Source organism: Staurois parvus, unplaced genomic scaffold (assembly GCF_062004578.1).
Source record: "Staurois parvus isolate SC_StPar_1 unplaced genomic scaffold, SC_StPar_1.0 ptg000412l, whole genome shotgun sequence".
NCBI lineage: Eukaryota > Metazoa > Chordata > Amphibia > Anura > Ranidae > Staurois > Staurois parvus.
In genome coordinates, this window is record NW_028318208.1 from 1,484,366 (window position 1) to 1,502,432 (window position 18,067).

At 48.2% G+C, this 18,067-nt stretch overlaps 3 protein-coding genes across 4 annotated transcripts in view; 2 read left to right on the plus strand and 1 right to left on the minus strand.

The window, feature by feature from the left end:
- Positions 1 to 18,067, minus strand: part of RAB26 (RAB26, member RAS oncogene family) — a 346,450-nt gene that overhangs the window by 18,179 nt on the left and 310,204 nt on the right. The window lies entirely within an intron of this gene.
- Positions 13,512 to 14,678, plus strand: LOC149454995 (lamina-associated polypeptide 2, isoforms alpha/zeta-like). The gene has a single exon (XM_089686774.1). It carries the CDS (start codon positions 13,617 to 13,619, stop codon positions 14,436 to 14,438), a length of 822 nt encoding a protein of 273 aa, XP_089542900.1. The 5' UTR covers positions 13,512 to 13,616; the 3' UTR covers positions 14,439 to 14,678.
- Positions 15,284 to 16,404, plus strand: LOC149454996 (uncharacterized). The gene has a single exon (XM_089686775.1). It carries the CDS (start codon positions 15,322 to 15,324, stop codon positions 16,336 to 16,338), a length of 1,017 nt encoding a protein of 338 aa, XP_089542901.1. The 5' UTR covers positions 15,284 to 15,321; the 3' UTR covers positions 16,339 to 16,404.

Sequence of the window (18,067 nt, forward strand, 5' to 3'; positions counted from 1 at the left end):
AAAGTTTTTTCCAAAAACATTGCGTTTGAAAAACTGCTGCACAAACACCATGTGACATCAGGGCCGGATCTAGCCTATCTGATCTGGGGTGCAGTAAAAAAGTCTGGGGGCATAATGTCAACGCTTTAGATGGGACACCAACAGTCTGTCACACAGTGTCACAACCTGGAAAACACCATTATGTATTAGGTTGTCATTAGATTAGGGTGATTAAACAGAACCAGGTCCCCCTTATATCTGATATCTCTATCAGAGTCCCCCTTTACATCAGGAGTCCTCATCAGAGTTCCTCCTTAAATCAGGGTCCCTATCAGAGTGCATCTTTACATCAGGTGTTTCCATCAGAGCTTCCCCTTGCATCAATTGTCACCATCAGGGTGTCCCCATATATGTGATAGTTATCCCCATCACAGTGCCCCCTTACATCAGCTGTCACCATCAGTGTGCCCCCTTACATCAGCTGTCCCCATCAGAGTGCCCCTTACATCAGCTTTCCCCATCAGAGTGCCCCCTTACATCAGCTGTCCCCATCAGAGTGCCCCCTTACGTCAGCTGTCACCATCAGTGTGCCCCCTTGCATCAACTGTCCCCAGCAGAGTGCCCCCTTACATCAGCTGTCCCCATCAGAGTGCCCCCTTACATCAGCTGTCCCTATTAGAGTGCCCCCTTACATCAGCTGTCCCTATTAGAGTGCCCCCTTACATCAGCTGTCCCCATCAGAGTGCCCCCTTACATCAACTGTTCCCATCAGAGTGCCCCCTTACATCAGCTGTTTACATCAGAGTGCCCCCTTACATCAACTGTCCTCAACAGAGTGCCCCCTTACATCAACTGTCCTCATCAAAGTGCCCCCTTACGTCAGCTGTCCCCATCAGAGTGCCCCCTTACATCAACTGTTCTCATCAGAGTGCCCCCTTACATCAACTGTCCTCAACAGAGTGCCCCCTTACATCAGCTGTCCTCCATCAGAGTGCCCCCTTACATCAGATGTCCCTACATGAATTGTTCCCGTTAGAGCGCCTCCTTATATCAACTGACTGCACCAGACTGGTTTGTGGATCAGTGGATGTGATCTCAGAAACCTGGGGGGAGGGGGGGCACAAGTAAAACTTGGATGGGCACAGCCCACCCCAGCACCCCCCTAGATCTGGCCCTGTATGACATAAAAAAATTGTAACAACCATTTTATCCACCAGGGCATCTGCTCAAAAAATATATAATGTTCTAAGTTATTTTCTAGCAAAAAAAACAAAACAGATTTTTACCTGTGGGAGAGAAAATGTCAGAATCGGCCTGGGTGGCAAGTGGTTACAGTTGGAGTTCAGCTATAACTTTCCTCCAATCTGTTCAAAACTAAAAAGCCAGACTTGGGTTGACGAATGTCTATGTGGTATTGTGTGTCTGCTACATAATCGCAGCAACTGCTCAGCAGCAAGCCTATCCAACTTGCCTAATATACAGAAAGCACAGAAAATCTGCAGACGTCATACAGACATGAAAAAATGGACTGAGAGGAATGTAAAGTGTAAAATTATTCTTTTGGTAAAACGTTCAAACAGTAATTCACCGAAAAGGTAATATTGCTTCCTTCTAATAAATGTTTTGTGGCAGCTCTTGGAGCCACCGGAGAGAAATACGGCGAGATAACGACCATTTTTAACTTTGTGCGCTGTTCCGGCTCATAACTATATACCAGAGCTGTAACACACTCCGCTCCACTGCTATCATTTAAATAAATTAAACTCCAGGATCCCGACTGCCATAACCCTGATTACAGCTCTGAAAATCAAAGTGGTTTTATGGATCCTCCAAGTGTTCTAGAACCGGCTCAGATTTATTGGGGAGTTTAACATGTCAAACATTATGTGGCAACGGCAAGACGGGAGCGGAGGTGCCGGAGCGAATGCCCAGTTATGACAGCATAATGCTACTCCACACACAAATGCCCCCTGTGCTCCAAACATTTCTCATGGTTAGTAATGGAGACAAAATATCCTTTTCTAATGTGGACTTGAAAATGCTGTTCATATCCTTTAACCGCTTGCCTTCTGCCCTATACCAGATATACTGCTACAGGGCGGCAGGGTGCGCAAAATCATGAATATATACATGATTTGGGCAGCACAGTGGCTGAATGGTTAGCACTTCTGCCTGGCAGTACTACATTGGTTCGAATCCTGACCACAGCACCACCTGGGCCGCACAGCGGGCAGCACAGTGGCTGAATGGTTAGCACTTCTGCCTGGCAGTACTACATTGGTTCGAATCCTGACCACGGCACCACCTGGGCCGCACAGCGGGCAGCACAGTGGCTGAATGGTTAGCACTTCTGCCTGGCAGTACTACATTGGTTCGAATCCTGACCACGGCACCACCTGGGCCGCACAGCGGGCAGCACAGTGGCTGAATGGTTAGCACTTCTGCCTGGCAGTGCTACGTTGGTTCAAATCCTAACCACGGCACCACCTGGGCAGCACAGTGGCTGAATGGTTAGCACTTCTGCCTGGCAGTACTACATTGGTTCGAATCCTGACCACGGCACCACCTGGGCCGCACAGTGGGCAGCACAGTGGCTGAATGGTTAGCACTTCTGCCTGGCAGTACTACATTGGTTCGAATCCTGACCATGGCACCACCTGGGCCGCACAGTGGGCAGCACAGTGGCTGAATGGTTAGCACTTCTGCCTGGCAGTACTACGTTGGTTCAAATCCTGACCACAACACCACCTGGGCAGCACAGTGGCTGAATGGTTAGCACTTCTGCCTGGCAGTACTACGTTGGTTCAAATCCTGACCACGGCACCACCTGGGCAGCACAATGGCTGAATGGTTAGCACTTCTACCTGGCAGTACTACGTAGGTTCGAATCCTGACCACGGCACCACCTGCCTGGAGTTTGCATGTTCTCCCTGTGCCTGCGTGGGTTTCCTCCCACACTCCAAAGACATGCTGGTAGGTGAATTGGCTCCTGTCTAAATTGTCCCTAGTATGTGTATGTATGAATGTGAGTTAGGGACCTTAGATTGTACGCCCCTTGAGGGTTAGGGATGTGAATGTACAATATATATATATATATGTATATATATATATATATATATATATATATATATATATATATATGTAAAGCGCTGCGTAAATTGACGGTGCTATATAAATACCTGAAAAAAATACATTTTGTATTTCTGGGTAGGGGGGGGGGGGGGCGAACGGATATTTCTGTGCTCAAAGCGGTACATTTTTTTGCATGGAAACGTAGTTTTTTTTATTGTAGGCCTGTAACTTTTAGGAATAACTCACTGAAATCTGTCCGAACAAGAGTCTAGTAAACATCCCGGGGATGTTAAAATTTGAAACACGAAATCATAAATTATAATTTAATAAATAATCATAAAAAATAATAATAATAAATTTAATTCAATAATATAATCAAACCAAAAACAATGAAATTTGAAATAGAGCGCCAGTTCTAGAGCTTAGTCACAAAATCGTTTTCAGTGTCTAATGACGAATTTCCCCACGAATCATTATCACTCAATTCTGCAAGTGGTTCTAATTTACTATCACTGTTCTCTAGCCGGTCTAAAACCACTTTTGACCTAAAGGGACGCTTTTTGGACGCCATGGACGTTTCTCAGTTTCCAGGCAGAAAGAACGGTAAAAATGCAGGCAGGGCGCAGGACAAAGCACTCGGGACAAAATGTATGTGAAATGGTTTGAAACAGTAATGTTTTACTATGTGATTTTAGTGAATTTAGTGAATATTACTGTTAAAAGTTTAATATTTCCCACCAGTTCCGTCCCCGTACATCCTGACGTCGCAGGGAACGGAACCCGGAAGACAGATGCCGCCATCGGCCGGAGGACAATGCCAGGGACACTGCAGGAGGGAAATCGAGGGAGCGCAGGACAAGGTAAGTGAAGAACAGATCCCGGAGCAATGCCGCAGGGTATTCCCAAGTGTAGTTCGGGGTTACCGCTTGTGGTGCTGAAACTTTACCCCGAGCTACACTCGGGAATACCTCCAGGGGGGTTAAACAGACCTGAGTGGCATAGGATCATCCTGGTGGTCTTCTCCATGCCTCATCACTGGTTGTGCTCCTTTTTGTATATGGTGGGCTTTGCGACATTCGTTGCGGGGATAGTATTATACGTTTTATAATACTATGGTCTATATGTAACTTAATGTCAAATAAAGCAATATTGATTTTATTAATACGTGTATCTAGTCCTTGTGCCTATAAAGTCCATTTGTAGTATTTCTGTTTCTTCTGACTAGACCTGAGGGCCACACATAGCAGTGGAATCATCGGAAGGTTAATGGCAGTTCGTGTAACAAGTATAGAACAATACATTCCTTGTGGGTGAGGCCAGCAGCCGTCAGGGTGAGATAATGTTCATTTATTGCAAGTACAGCGGCAACCGCCATATAAACTGCACCCGCAGGCTCTCACACCACTCCACACACTGATGTTGCTCTCCTTGGGAGTGTTCAGACCTCCACTTGGGGAATATAGCAGAGTAAGACCAAGTATCTTTCTGGACTAAGCCTACGGTTTGCGGCCTCCAAATACCAGACAAGTCAGATGGAATGTCTTTTTGTTGATAACGCTCAGAACGGAAATCATAGATTATTGAGCAGAGGTAGAGTGGAAATAACCGCCATCCACGATCTCTGCGTTGGGCAGATACAGGCATCACCTGTGGCCCGAGACTGGCTGATGCTGCCTACGTATCCCTTAAAAAAGGTGCATGCGCCTTTTTTTAAAAAAGCAGCCTCAGGGAAATTGTAAGATGCTTTTGCACCATGCGATTTCCCTGCGCTTCTTTCACCCGGGTTGAAATGCGTGGGGGTGGGATTAAGTATAAATGGCAGCCCCATGCGTACCAACAGAGCAGCGCGATTTTGGCTGCGGGAGTTGAAACAGCTGCGATCCCCACACCCGCATCCACCTGCTCAAGTGTGAACCTAACCTTAATGGCACCCTAAACGCAATGCGATTCTGTCGCGATTGTCCTGTGATGGGATCTCTGCAAATTGCGATTTTCAAAATCATGTGAAGCTTGTCGCCTGAAAAAGGAGCTTCTTTTCAGGTGACAAACCTGCGTAGGGCAGCCCTATGCGACACACACAAAAAAAAAAAATTGAGAGGGGTTTGTTCCTGCTACATGAAAGTGTGAAGGAAGTGGGGCCTAAAACCTAAAACTGGTCATAGGTTGCTTGGTTTTCAGCCAATTCCGCAGAAATATAAGCTATGGGGAGGGCCCTGCAAGCACCAACCTGCTCACAAAAGTCCATTTAATAATTGACTGAGCCGAGTGGAAAATTCTCAGCTGAGCATTATCAGATGCAGCCACTGTTCAGCAGAACCAGTCTATTCAGGCAGCTGCAGGTACCATAGCTGCTTCAATACAGTGGTCGGCAGTGAAGATCCCCCATCCACACTGTTAGTATATTGACTGATTTTCTCTTGTCCAGCCTAACTCTCACCTTAACACTTAACCTAACCTTTACACTTAACCCCTTATTGAAAAAGAAACAAACTTATATACCCCCTCCATTCACCACTCCCTCCTAGATTGTAAGCTTCCAGGATCAGGGCCCTCCTATCCCTCTTGTATTGAACTGTATTGTTACTGTATTGTCTCCCACTATAATGTAAAGCGCTGAGCAAACTGTTGGCGCGATATAAATCCTGTATAATTATAATAATACCCTAACCTCAACCCTAACACTTGACCCCCCCATAACCTTAGACCCCAATACTAACCATAACCCCTGGCCAAATACCTAAGACTACAATCCCCTAGAATGGCAAACTTACCTTATCAATTACTGAACCCATCTACTCCAAAAATGACCTATTCAGCACCACAATCTCACAGCAGTGAGCTCTCAGCACTGATAACCACTGGCCTGATTTTTTTTTTCCTTTCCTGTAGCTCTCAGATTTGATGCCTGTTGCTCTGACATTTCCCCATCTGCTCCAGTAATACACAGAGAGCATTTTCTGAGATGAAGAGCACGTGACTCAAACTCGTATGAATGATTAATTAAACCCAGCCAGCAATCTCTATTGATCTCGACAGAAAGTAAATGTCACTTCTCTCTGTAGATTAGGGGCTAAAGGGTGCCCAAGTACCGGTATGACATTGTGTAGATCTCTTACACAAATGTCAGTGTATTTTATCTGTGCTCCATTGCTGCTGTACATGACAAACAGTCAGGGCTGGGGCAAGCAGGAAGCACTGGTGGCAAATGTCCTAGGTTGGGCATAAACAGACCAGAGTAATCAGATGTGCAGGAATCATCAGACTACTGAAAATGAGACCATACTGTCTACATGAGCCTATATGACTCCAGTTTGTCCTCATCCCAAGAAACCAGACGCTCAATATGGTTGATGTTCTGCATCTTGCCTGCCCAAATGGCCAGCGCAGGAGGGTCAGGTTTGTGCAGGTGTCTAATAAGGCTCTTTTTTATTTGTTTGTAGGAGCCCTGGCTAGGATCATCGATAAAACTGTAATTTGAGGTGTATTTGGTTAGGCATCTCCTATCAGCTTTTCATACAGTTTCAGAGTTTTATCCAAAAGAAATAAAGCTTTGGGCATGTGCCCAAATGTGGGTTATATTGCCCATAGCTTGCATACATCTCCAACATATGTCAGAGTTAGTTGAGTCCATCTGCTGCAGAGTTCAAAAATGGCATTCAAAATTAGGTGTTCAGTAGGGTTCAGGTCAGGGCTCTGGGTTGAGGTCAGGGCTCTATGAAGACCACTTGAGGTCCTCCACAAAAATCTCATTAAACCATGTCTTTGTGAAGCTGGCTCTGTGCACAGGGCAAAGCCATGGTGGAATAGAAAAGGGCCTTACCCAAACTGTAATTTGAGGTGTGTTTGGATAGGCATCTCCTATCAGCTTTTCATACAGTTTCAGAGTTTTATCCAAAAGAAATAAAGCTTTGGGCATGTTCCCAAATTTGGGTTATATTGCCCACGTCTTGCATACATCTGCAACACATGCCAGAGTTAGTTGAGTCCATCTGCTGCAGAGTTCAAAAATGGCATTCCAATTTAGGTGTTCAGTAGGGTTGAGGCCAGGGCTCTGGGTTGAGGTCAAGGCTCTGAGTTGAGGTCAGGGCTCTATGCAGTCCACTTGAGATCCTCCACAAAAATCTCATTAAACCATGTCTTTGTGAAGCTGGCTCTGTGCAGAGGGCAAAGTCATAGTGGAATAGAAAAGGGCCTTACCCAAACTGTAATTTGAGGTGTATTTGGATAGGCATCTCCTATCAGCTTTTCATACAGTTTCAGAGTTTTATCCCAAAAGAAAAAAAGCTTTGGGCATGTTCCCAAATTTGGGTTATATTGCCCATGGCTTGCATACATCTCCAACATATGCCAGAGTTAGTTGAGGCCATCTGCTGCAGAGTTCAAAAATGGCATTCCAATTTAGGTGTTCAGTAGGAGGTCCTCCACAAAAATCTCATTAAACCATGTCTTTGTGAAGCTGGCTCTGTGCACAGGGAAAAGTCATCCTGGAATAGAAAAGGGCCGTACCCAAACTGTTACCCTAATGTAGAAAACTCACAATTGTCTAAAATGTTTTTGTATGCTGTAGCAATAAAAGTACACTTTACTGAAAACACCTGAACTCAATAATATGAAGGTGTCCACATAAGAACAAATAGGGTGAGTGTGATGTTCAAGTGACCACAAACATTTGGCCATATAGTGTACATTTAGTGAATGGATAAACCAAAGACTACAAAAATGACTTATTGTGGAGAAGGAAGGGGTTGGGGAGGAGGTAAAAGTGACAGAATAAGGTTTTCAGACCTTCACAATCAATGGTTTCCCTTGTTGTGGTTTCCCTTGAGAAAGATTGGCTGGCAGGTGCCTCCTGCTGACAAAGACGTATTCCTCGACCAGGCAAGCTTGCAACACACTCATCCAGAAAGTATAAAGAGATTTCCAAGCGCAGACCCATGACAGGGAAAAGAATTGAACTCAGAATCACCAATATGAGGCATATTTATAAAGCAGTAAATGTGACATTCACCAAACAATTTCCGCAGGTCAATCAATCACTGTAGACAGATGCTGCACATCAGCAGCTCAGCGTGTGATGATGGATGGAAAAGATCTCAGCTCCTCTTTGACCACACCATCTGACACGTTTCACCCCAACCTTGGGGATTAATTGTAGAGATTTCTACGGTTAAGCCCCAAGGGCTGTGGTGAAACGTGTCAGAGAGGAGGGTGCTCAAAGAGGAGCTAAGACCTTTTCCATCCATGATCACACACTGAGCTACTGGTGTGCGGCATCCCTATATATTATGGCTACTTTGCTCTCTGGATGAAGAATTCTTGGATGCCTGCACCCCCATTTTCTTTGTGGATCACTGAATCTGTAATTTAAGACTCTTAGAGCGGCGCTGCAAGTAGGGTTTACCAGCCACAGTGAGTACAATTATTATTATTATACAGTATTTATAAAGCGCCAATGGTTCGCTCAGCGCTGTACATTACAAAGGGGGACAGAACATGTGACAGAACAATACCAATACAATGCGATACACGAGGGGTTCGAGGGCCCTGCTCTTTGGAGCTTACAATCTAGGAGGGAGGGGATAGTGGTACAGGAGGAGATAGCTGTGGGGGTTGGAGTGGTAGGAAGAGTGGAGGAGGTCAGCAGGTTAGCAGGGGGTGGGGTAGGCTTCCCTGAAGAGGTGGGTTTTCAGGGTGCTCCTAAAGGAGAGGAGAGTAGGTGATAATCTGATGGGTTGGGGCAGGGAGTTCCAGAGGATGGGTGACACCCTGGAGAAGTCCTGGAGGTGGGCATGGAAGGAGGAGACCAGGGAACTAGAGAGAAGGAGGTCTTGTGAGGAGCGGTGTGTGCGTGTTGGGCGGTACTTGGATATTAGGTCAGTGATGTAGTTCGGGGCAGTATGGTGGACAGCTTTGTACGTCAGTGTTAGGATTTTGAATTTGATCCGTTGCGCAATCGGAAGCCAGTGGAGGGATTGGCAGAGGGGGGTGGCGGAAAAGGAGCGGTTGGAAAGGTGAATGAGTCTGGCAGCCGTATTCAGGATTGACTGAAGCAATCAATCACTGTCCTTTAAAACATGTGCACCAGGAAGATACAAATAAAGTGAATGCTTGATAAATGTCACGTTTACTGCTTAATAAATATGCCCCTAAACGTTCCATGAGATTATGACCCAGAACAACTAGAAATGGTCACAGACATGAGATAAAATTCCCACCTTCTAGTAAAGATACGTAGACACCATCGTGCTGCCATACATGGTAACGTTCAGTTCACACAAAGGGGGTTATTTACTAAAACTGGAGAGTGCAAAATCTGATGCAGCTCTGCACTGAAACCAATCAGCTTCCAGGTTTTATTGCCAAAGCTTAATTGAACAAGCGGAAGCTAGAAGCTGATTGGCTATCATGCCCACCTGCACCAGATTCTGAGTGCACCAGTTTTAGTAAATCCTCTCCAATGCACGGTAACAAATTGCGTGTGTTGGTGTTCTGCGGTGCCATTCATTTTGACTTCTGGTTGTAGTGGTCATAATAAATGGGCTGCTTCACCACTAATATTAAAAAATAAAATAATAATGTAAACAAAAATTTTGAAAAATTATCATTTTTGGTTATAAACTAATTTGGGTTATTATTTTTTTTTACTAAGAAGATAACTGAATACATTTTGGCCAAGATTTATGAAGTAAGATTATCTATTTGCAAAATTTTATATGAAAAACACTTTTTAAAAAAATTTTTGGACATTTTCATTTGTATAGCAAAAAAAATAAACATCCCAGTGGTGAATAAATACCACCAAAATAAAGTTTTATCTGTCTCAAAAAAATGCAAAAAAATTCATATGGGTACAGTGTTGCATGACCGCGCAATTGTCATTCTAGTGTGATAGCAATGAATGCTGAAAATTGGCCTGGACAGGAAGGGGGTGAAAGTGTCCGGACTTGAAGTGGTTAAATACAATGCATGTGTGATATAACTTTTATTAACTGGCATGCATTAAACTCACTGCAAAGGTTTTAATGGGTCCTAAGGGTTTGATTTTCTGATATTATACAGGGGATTGGTTTAGATCAGTGGTCTCCAAACTGAGGCCCGGGGGGCCAATGTGGCTGTTTGCCCACCTTTATCTGGCCCTTGGGACATTACTCACCAATTTTATTCACTTACACCAATTTTGGAGCACCTACTAACACCATCAATGGGGAAGTTTTCTTCTCATTGATATCAACAATGGGGAGCTTTTCCTCCCATTAAAACCAATGATGGCGCTGATGCCGGGGCATTTTCTACTCCCACTGGCCACAGTCCGGCACCCCTAAAGCCTGAACCACAGTAAACTGGCCCTTTGCTTAGAAAGTTTGGAGACCCCAGGTTTAGATACTCAAGTACATTGGCCTTCCTGGTTGATGTGTAAATGACAGATCTGGCTGAACAGAATTCTGGTTGTAGTGGTCGTAATAAATGGGCTGCTTAAATACAATGCACGCTATACAATGCACGTGTGATATAACTTTTATTAACAGGCATGCGTTAAACTCACTGCAAAGGTGTTAATGGGCCCTCAGGGTTTGATTTTCTGATATTATACTGGGGATTGGTTTAGATCAGTGGTCTCCAAACTGTGGCCTGGAGGCTGGATGTGGCCCTTTGCCCGCCTTTATCTGGCCCTTGGGATATTACTCACCAATTTTACTCACACCAATTTTGGAGCACCAGTTGCCCTACTAACACCATCAATGGGGCAGTATTCTTCTCATTGATATCAACAACTGGGAAGCTTTTCCTCCCATTAAAACCAATGATGGAGATGATGCCGGGGCATTTCCTAAAGCCTGAACCACAGTAAACCAGCCCTTTACTTAGAAAGTTTGGGGACTTCTGGTTTAGATACTCAAGTACATTGGCCTTCCTGGTTGATGTGTAAATGACAGATTTGGCTGAACAGAATTGAAATCTTTAGGCTATTCCAAGTGTGTATTGAAGAATTGTCTTGCAGGTCCTGGAGCTCTTTGTGAGATGAAGCCCACTATTCCCCAGTGTGGGATGAATAAGGTAGACCATACTGTGCACCTACAATGCATAACACGGATCATTTTGTGTCCTCCCATGCCCTTGTATATTTATGTTCTGAATTTCTAGAACATCTCTCCTGCCACAAGCCGGGGGGCACAATCATCTCTTCTATTATCCAACCATCCACATGCAGGGTGCTCTCACTGGAAGTAATTACTGCTATGAGACGACCTGCAGAAGCGTGCATGCCCTGCCTGGCAGCTGCTACTCCTCAAATCACCTCCGAGGTTTGCTTCAAGGGGGGTTACGTGACTCCCTCTTCTGAGAAGAAACGTGTGATCTGTATAACCAGATTGTGTTCTCTGGCAGTCTGTGTCCCAGAGGAAAGCGTGTAGCCACCTTCATTCATATGCAGACACACGCCATCTCTCAGAGACAGGCACATATATTATAGCACACCGACTGCAGCTCCAACAATACAAATAAACAAGATCAGCACCTACAGAAAGAACAGACAAGCACAGGCATCACTGAGTGCTGTGCAACTATAAGACTGGTTCTTTTTTTTTTTTGTTTTGTCTACAAAACTAGTACAACCCCGAATAGAGGACTGCGATGTGAGAACAGAAAAATGTATGACATAACAGTTCAATTACATACACCCAGGAAAGTGACGGGCCTCAGGTGATACACAAAGATGAACAAATCTTTCAACATGACTTGTACCTGTTTATCTGCAGCCTTCTTTTCTCTACATCCCTTGAAAGTGCAGAATTTAAAAAGCTTGGCTGAGCCTTCAGAAAACGGGGTGGAGAGCTGAAATCACATACTGCAGAGCTCAGTGAGGAGAGCTCTGAAAGCTGATTGGAGGGAAGAGACACACCTCCTCCACACAGTAAAGGAACGGAGCTGAGCCTGTCAATCACAGGCTGTGTGCTGGAGCTCCCTCCCCATTACATTTTTTATCTAGGTGTCAGGAAAACTTGTCAGAAGTGATTCATGTAGATAGCAGAGGGATGAAGCAGAAGCTAGAAATGACATTTAGTGCTCTAGATTGAGACAAGTACATTCTATATAGGGATATGCTTTCTTCTTATTTCATGTCTAAGGTTTACAACCACTTTAAAAGTTATCACATCACAGACAGTATAACTCCACATAACAAAAGGTACAGTAGAAGGATCTTTGCAAACATACAGTTATCTTGCAATAAAATGATTTTGGAAAGTGTAAGAGAAAACCAGATTAGAAGAGGACTTTTCCCCTACCGTCTTTCAGGCCAACACTCTGAGAGACCTCGGGTCCTCCCCATCTGAGGAAACACCTCCACCTACAATAAAAAAGCTCCACTCCCCTCTGACCTCAGTTCAGGTGTTTCCTCCGGTGGGGAGACACGAGGAGGCGCAGGGCAGACGATAGGGGAGCCGAGGGCCGGATAGCCGGCTGAGAGGCCCGACGCAGCCGGGAGTGAAGGCCGGAGTGTCCGGCTGCATATCCTCCCTGGGCAGGCTGCGGGCAGTGAGAGTGCATCCCGGGGGACGGGACAAAGCACTTGCCTGCTCTTCGCCCCCCGACCCTCTCCGGCGAGGGGGGGGCGTCGGGGTGGCCGTGGTGAGATCTGGGGAGGATCGGGGGGAGTTCCGCTCCTTCCCATGCTGGCGGTCTGAGGACTTTGCCGGGCCGGACGTCGGGAGACGACGGTTTCCGGCGGAAGGGGCGGGGCTTCGCCCAGGGCTGCGACTTCCGCTTCCGGTCGCGGCCCTCACACCACGGCGGCGCGAAATTTAAAAAGGCGGTGCGGTGCACATCGGTCTGGGGGACAGACCAGCGCCAGGAGACCACCCTCCGGTACGGGATGTCGGAGGCACCGGGACCAGGAGATGCCAGCACCAGCCAGTCACAGGTAAGGTGCCTCAGTGGAGGCCTCCCCTACCTGTTGGCCCCTAGCAGTGGGAAGGTGGGGCAAGGGGTCTGCGGATTTGCAGGCCCCTTTTTTTGCTCTGCCAGGATGGAGCAGGGGGGGGGGGCGTTTAGTGTTGGACTGATTAGGCTTCCCTCCTCCCCCTTTTCTTTTGTGTCTTTCAGGGCAAGGCCCGAGCTAAACTTAGGCACCAAGAGCCCAAGCGGAGATGCCCTTCCTGTAAGGAAGTTTTGAAAGAATCTTGGCGAAAGGTTCTTTGTGGCCCATGTATACAGGGGTTGGTGAGGGAGGAGAAGCCGGAACAGGGGGACCTAGCCAGGTCAGTGAAGGAGTTGGCTACCACCTTCGACTCCTTCAAATCCCTCATGGAGAGGTTTGCCCTCCCATTACCTACACTCCCCCCCCCCAGGTAGCTTCGGTGAGTCGTCGGGAACCCCTTATGACCGGGGAGGAACCAGTGGGGGACTCCCAGTCTGAGGAGGAATCGGCAGGGGAGGGTCCCTCGGAGGAAGAGAGGGGCCCCTCCCGGTACAAATTGACTCTAGAGGAGGTAGATGAGCTCCTGGGGGCTATATACGAAACCCTGGACATTAAGGAGGAGGTTAAGGCCTTATCTCTCCACGACCAAATGTATCAGGGGTTGGAGGAGCACCAGCACAGAATATTTCCTGTGCATGACATTTTGGTGGACACCATTAAGAAGGAGTGGCAGGACCCGGAAAGGAAGCCGTTCTTCTCTAAGGCGTTGAGAAGGAGATTTCCGTTTTCGGATGACCCGGAGGCGGTCTGGAACAAGAGCCCTAGACTAGACGCAGCCTTTTCCCAAACGACCAGGAGAACTGACCTGGCGTTTGAGGACATGGGGGTCTTACCAGACTTATTGGACAGAAGGGCGGAGTCTCTCCTTAGGAAGGCCTGGGACTCGACCCTGTACAACCTGAAGCCGGCCATGGCTACGACAGTGGTAGCCAGAAACTTAGAGTATTGGCTTACGCAATTACAGGCCCATATTGTGGCAGACTCTCCCAAGGAAAAAATCTTGGCCTCTTTTGAGACCCTTTTGCAAGGAGTTGGGTATATTGCGGATGCTTCCGCAGAGTCGGTGAGGTTGGGGGCCAGGTCTGCTGCCCTGACCAATTCAGCCAGAAGGGCGCTGTGGCTAAAAACGTGGCAGGGGGACATCACTTCGAAAATTAGGTTGTGCGGCATCCCCCTCACAGGAGACTGTCTGTTCGGCCCGGGGTTGGAGGAGTTATTGGACCGGACAGCTGATAGGAAGAAGTCCTTCCCCCTCAAGAGGAAAATGCAGGAGGGGGGGACACGGAAGGCCCGCCCGGCAAAAAGGCTGAGCCTGCGACCGCCTGGTCAGGGTAGGTCTGCTGGACAGAGAGGTAGGGGAAGAGGGGGAGCGATTTTTCGCCCTCCTGAGCAGCCCCAAAAGCCAAGGTGACTTGGTTCCTCCTGTGGGGGGAAGATTGGCGGCATTCCTCCCACAGTGGGAAGCCGTGGTCACCAGCCCCTTCATTTTGGATGTCATCCGAAGGGGTTACCGGTTGGAGTTTCTAAGGCCGCCACCCGAGACTTTTCTGGTGACGACCCGTCCAAGGGATCCGACGAAGGACGCGGCTCTGGTGGGCGCTTTAGAGATTCTAGAGTCCCAGGGGGTCATCTCCAGGGTTCCGGTAGAGGAACGAGGGAAGGGAGTTTATTCCCATGTGTTTGTGGTTCAAAAGCTGTCTGGGGCGTTCAGACTGATTTTGAACCTGAAACTCCTAAACAGGTCAGTGCGTTACCGGAGGTTCCGCATGGACTCCATTTTTACAATCAGGTCCCTAATACCACCGGGTGCATTCATGGCATCCATAGACTTGAAGGACGCCTACCTACACGTGCCCGTGGCGGAAGCCTCTCAGAGGTTCCTCAGGTTGGCAGTGGGGGGGGAGGAAGGAATTCGACATTGGCAGTTCAGGGCTCTTCCATTCGGCCTTTCCTCCTCGCCAAGAGTATTCACCAAGGTTCTGTCGGAGGCACTGATTTCTATTCGCTTGAGGAGGATTTCAGTGGTGGCCTATCTGGACGATTTGCTGCTCTTCGCAGATTCAGAGGCTCACTTACGGCAAGACCTGGTTACAGTGAGGGGCCATCTAGAAAGCTTGGGGTGGATTTTGAATCTGGAGAAGTCCTGCCTGGTACCTTCTCAGAAAGTGATTTACTTGGGCTACGCTCTAGATTCGGTAGACCAGAAGACCAGCCTGACTTTGGAAAAAATCACCAAGTTGAAAGCCGGGGTCAGATTACTACAGGGGAGCAGGTCGATATCCATAAGGCAGGCCATGTCGGTACTTGGATTACTGACAGCGTCCATTCCGGCAGTTCAGTGGGCAGGTCTGCATATGCGTCCCCTCCAGTTGTGGATCCTGAGGGTTTGGGACAGGAGGAGTCACTCCCTAGAACGCAGGGTCCTGGTTCCCCCCAGTGTGAAGAGGTCTCTATGGTGGTGGAGGAGATCGTCCAGCATAACTCAGGGGCTGTTGTGGTGCTTTCCGATATCCACGGAGGTCACTACGGATGCCAGCGCCAGGGGCTGGGGAGCCCACCTGGGAAATTTGGTGACTCAGGGGGAATGGTCCTTAGGGCACAAGGCCAAATCCTCGAATTGGAAGGAATTGAGGGCAGTGTGGGAGGCTCTGCACTCCTTCCAGGCGTGGGTCACGGGCCAGCACGTGCGTGTCCTAACGGACAATGCCACGGCAGTGGCTTATATAAACAGGCAGGGAGGGACAAGGAGCAAGGCCCTCGGAGCCTTAGCGGCGACACTGTTGTCCTGGGCAGAGGTGAACTTGGCGTCCCTGTCTGCGATACACTTAAAAGGGGAGCTGAACCAGAAGGCAGACTTCCTGAGCAGGACTCGGCTCAGGGAGTCGGAATGGGCCTTGAACCCCAATGTCTTTCAGGAGATTGTGCGGAGGTGGGGATCCCCGGATGTGGACCTTTTTGCCTCCGGGAGGAACAACAAGGTCCCAAATTTCTTCTCTCTATCCCGCTGGGATGGGTCCAGAGCGGTGGACGCATTAGGTCAGAGGTGGGACTACCGGCTTAGTTACGCCTTCCCCCCGGTTCCTTTGCTCCCCCTGGTCCTGAGGAAATTCAGGACAGAGGGGACCTCGTTAATCCTGATAGCTCCCTTCTGGCCGCGGCGGGCGTGGTTTGCGACCCTAAAAAGTTTGGCCTCTCGTCCACCCTGGGAGCTGCCACCAAGAGAGGATTTGTTAACACAGGGGCCGGTTCTTTGCCCCAGCGTGGGAAGATTACGGTTAACGGCCTGGTTTCTGAGCAGCAGCTCCTCTTAGAGAAGGGGTTCTCGCCTAAGGTAGTGGCGACATTACTGGCCAGTAGGAAGGAGGAGACCCAGGCCATTTATGGTAGGGCCTGGGGTTGCTTTACAGCCTGGTGTGACCGGACGGCAGTGGCAACCCATAGTTTGGTTTCCGTGTTGGAATTCCTGCAGGCGGGAGCGGACAAGGGATTGTCTGTCAGCACGCTCAAGGGCCAGGTCTCGGCCCTCAGTGTGTTCCTAGAGACGCCCCTGGCCAGGAAGGCGTTGGTGAGTAGGTTTTTCAAAGCTCTGGTGAGGCAGAGGCCTCCGAGGTCCAGACCGTTTCCGGTGTGGGATTTGGCCAAGGTGCTCGGGGGGATGACTAGGGCTCCGTTCGAGCCCCTGGAGTCCTGCCCGATAAGTGAGCTCACCATTAAAACGGCTTTTCTGGTGGCGATTACCACGGCGAGGAGGGTGTGCGAGATGGAGGCTCTCTCGATCAGAACACCTTATCTCCGTATTTTTTCGGACAGAATCGTTTTCAGACCGGAACCGTCCTTCATTCCGAAGGTAGCTCGGAGTTTCCAGAGGGAACAGGACATTGTCCTTCCCTCGTTTTTTCCTGACCCGGTGGGGGTAGATCAGGAGAGGTATCATTGTTTGGATGTAAGAAGGTGCGTTCTCCAGTATCTAGAGAAATCTAGGGAGTTCAGAAGCACCGAATCCCTTTTTGTTTTTTTTAAGGGGGCTAGAAGAGGCAAGAAGGCGTCTAGAAGGACGCTGGCCAGCTGGCTGCGGCTGGCGACTGCAGGAGCATATCAGGCGGAGGACCTGGAGGTCCCGGAGGGTATCAAGGCACATTCCACCCGAGCGGTGGCGGCTACCCAGGCAGAGCTAGCAGGGGTTTCCCCAGGGCAGATTTGCAGAGCGGCAACATGGTCCAGCTATGACACATTTGCCAAGCATTACAGACTGGACCTGGTCTCGGTGCAGGAGCAGGACTTTGGTCGTAAGGTCTTGCAAGCAGTTAGCCCGCCCGAGGGGTGAGTACTCGCTTATCCTCTCAGAGTGCTGGCCTGAAAGACGGTAGGGGAAAAAATCAAGTTACACTTACGGTAACGTCTTTTCCAGGAGTCTTTCAGGCCAGCACCGGTTTCCCACCCACTGTTGATATTGGTTATGTGAAGATGGCTTATTATGATTATGTTGTCTCGCATTGTGTCTCCCCAGGTGACCGGAGGATGCTTGGAGAACTGAGGTCAGAGGGGAGTGGAGCTTTTTTATTGTAGGTGGAGGTGTTTCCTCAGATGGGGAGGAGCCGAGGTCTCTCAGAGTGCTGGCCTGAAAGACTCCTGGAAAAGACGTTACCGTAAGTGTAACTTGATTTTTTCTTTCAAGCAGGCTTGGCATGAACAAAATGACATTCTGTCAGTATCATCCACATTGCCCATAAAGCTGCCTACTCCATGTAGTTGATTTAGCTTTACCCTGTCTACTCCATGTAGTTGATTTAGCTTTACCCTACCTACTCCATGTAGTTGATTTAGCTTTACCCTGCCTACTCCATGTAGTTGATTTAGCTTTACCCTGCCTACTCCATGTAGTTGATTTAGCTTTACCCTGCCTACTCCATGTAGTTGATTTAGCTTTACCCTGCCTACTCCATGTAGTTGATTTAGCTTTACCCTGCCTACTCCATGTAGTTGATTTGTACTTGGCAGTGAGAATGCTTAACTGATAAGACAGCCCAGCCTTCCTGGTCA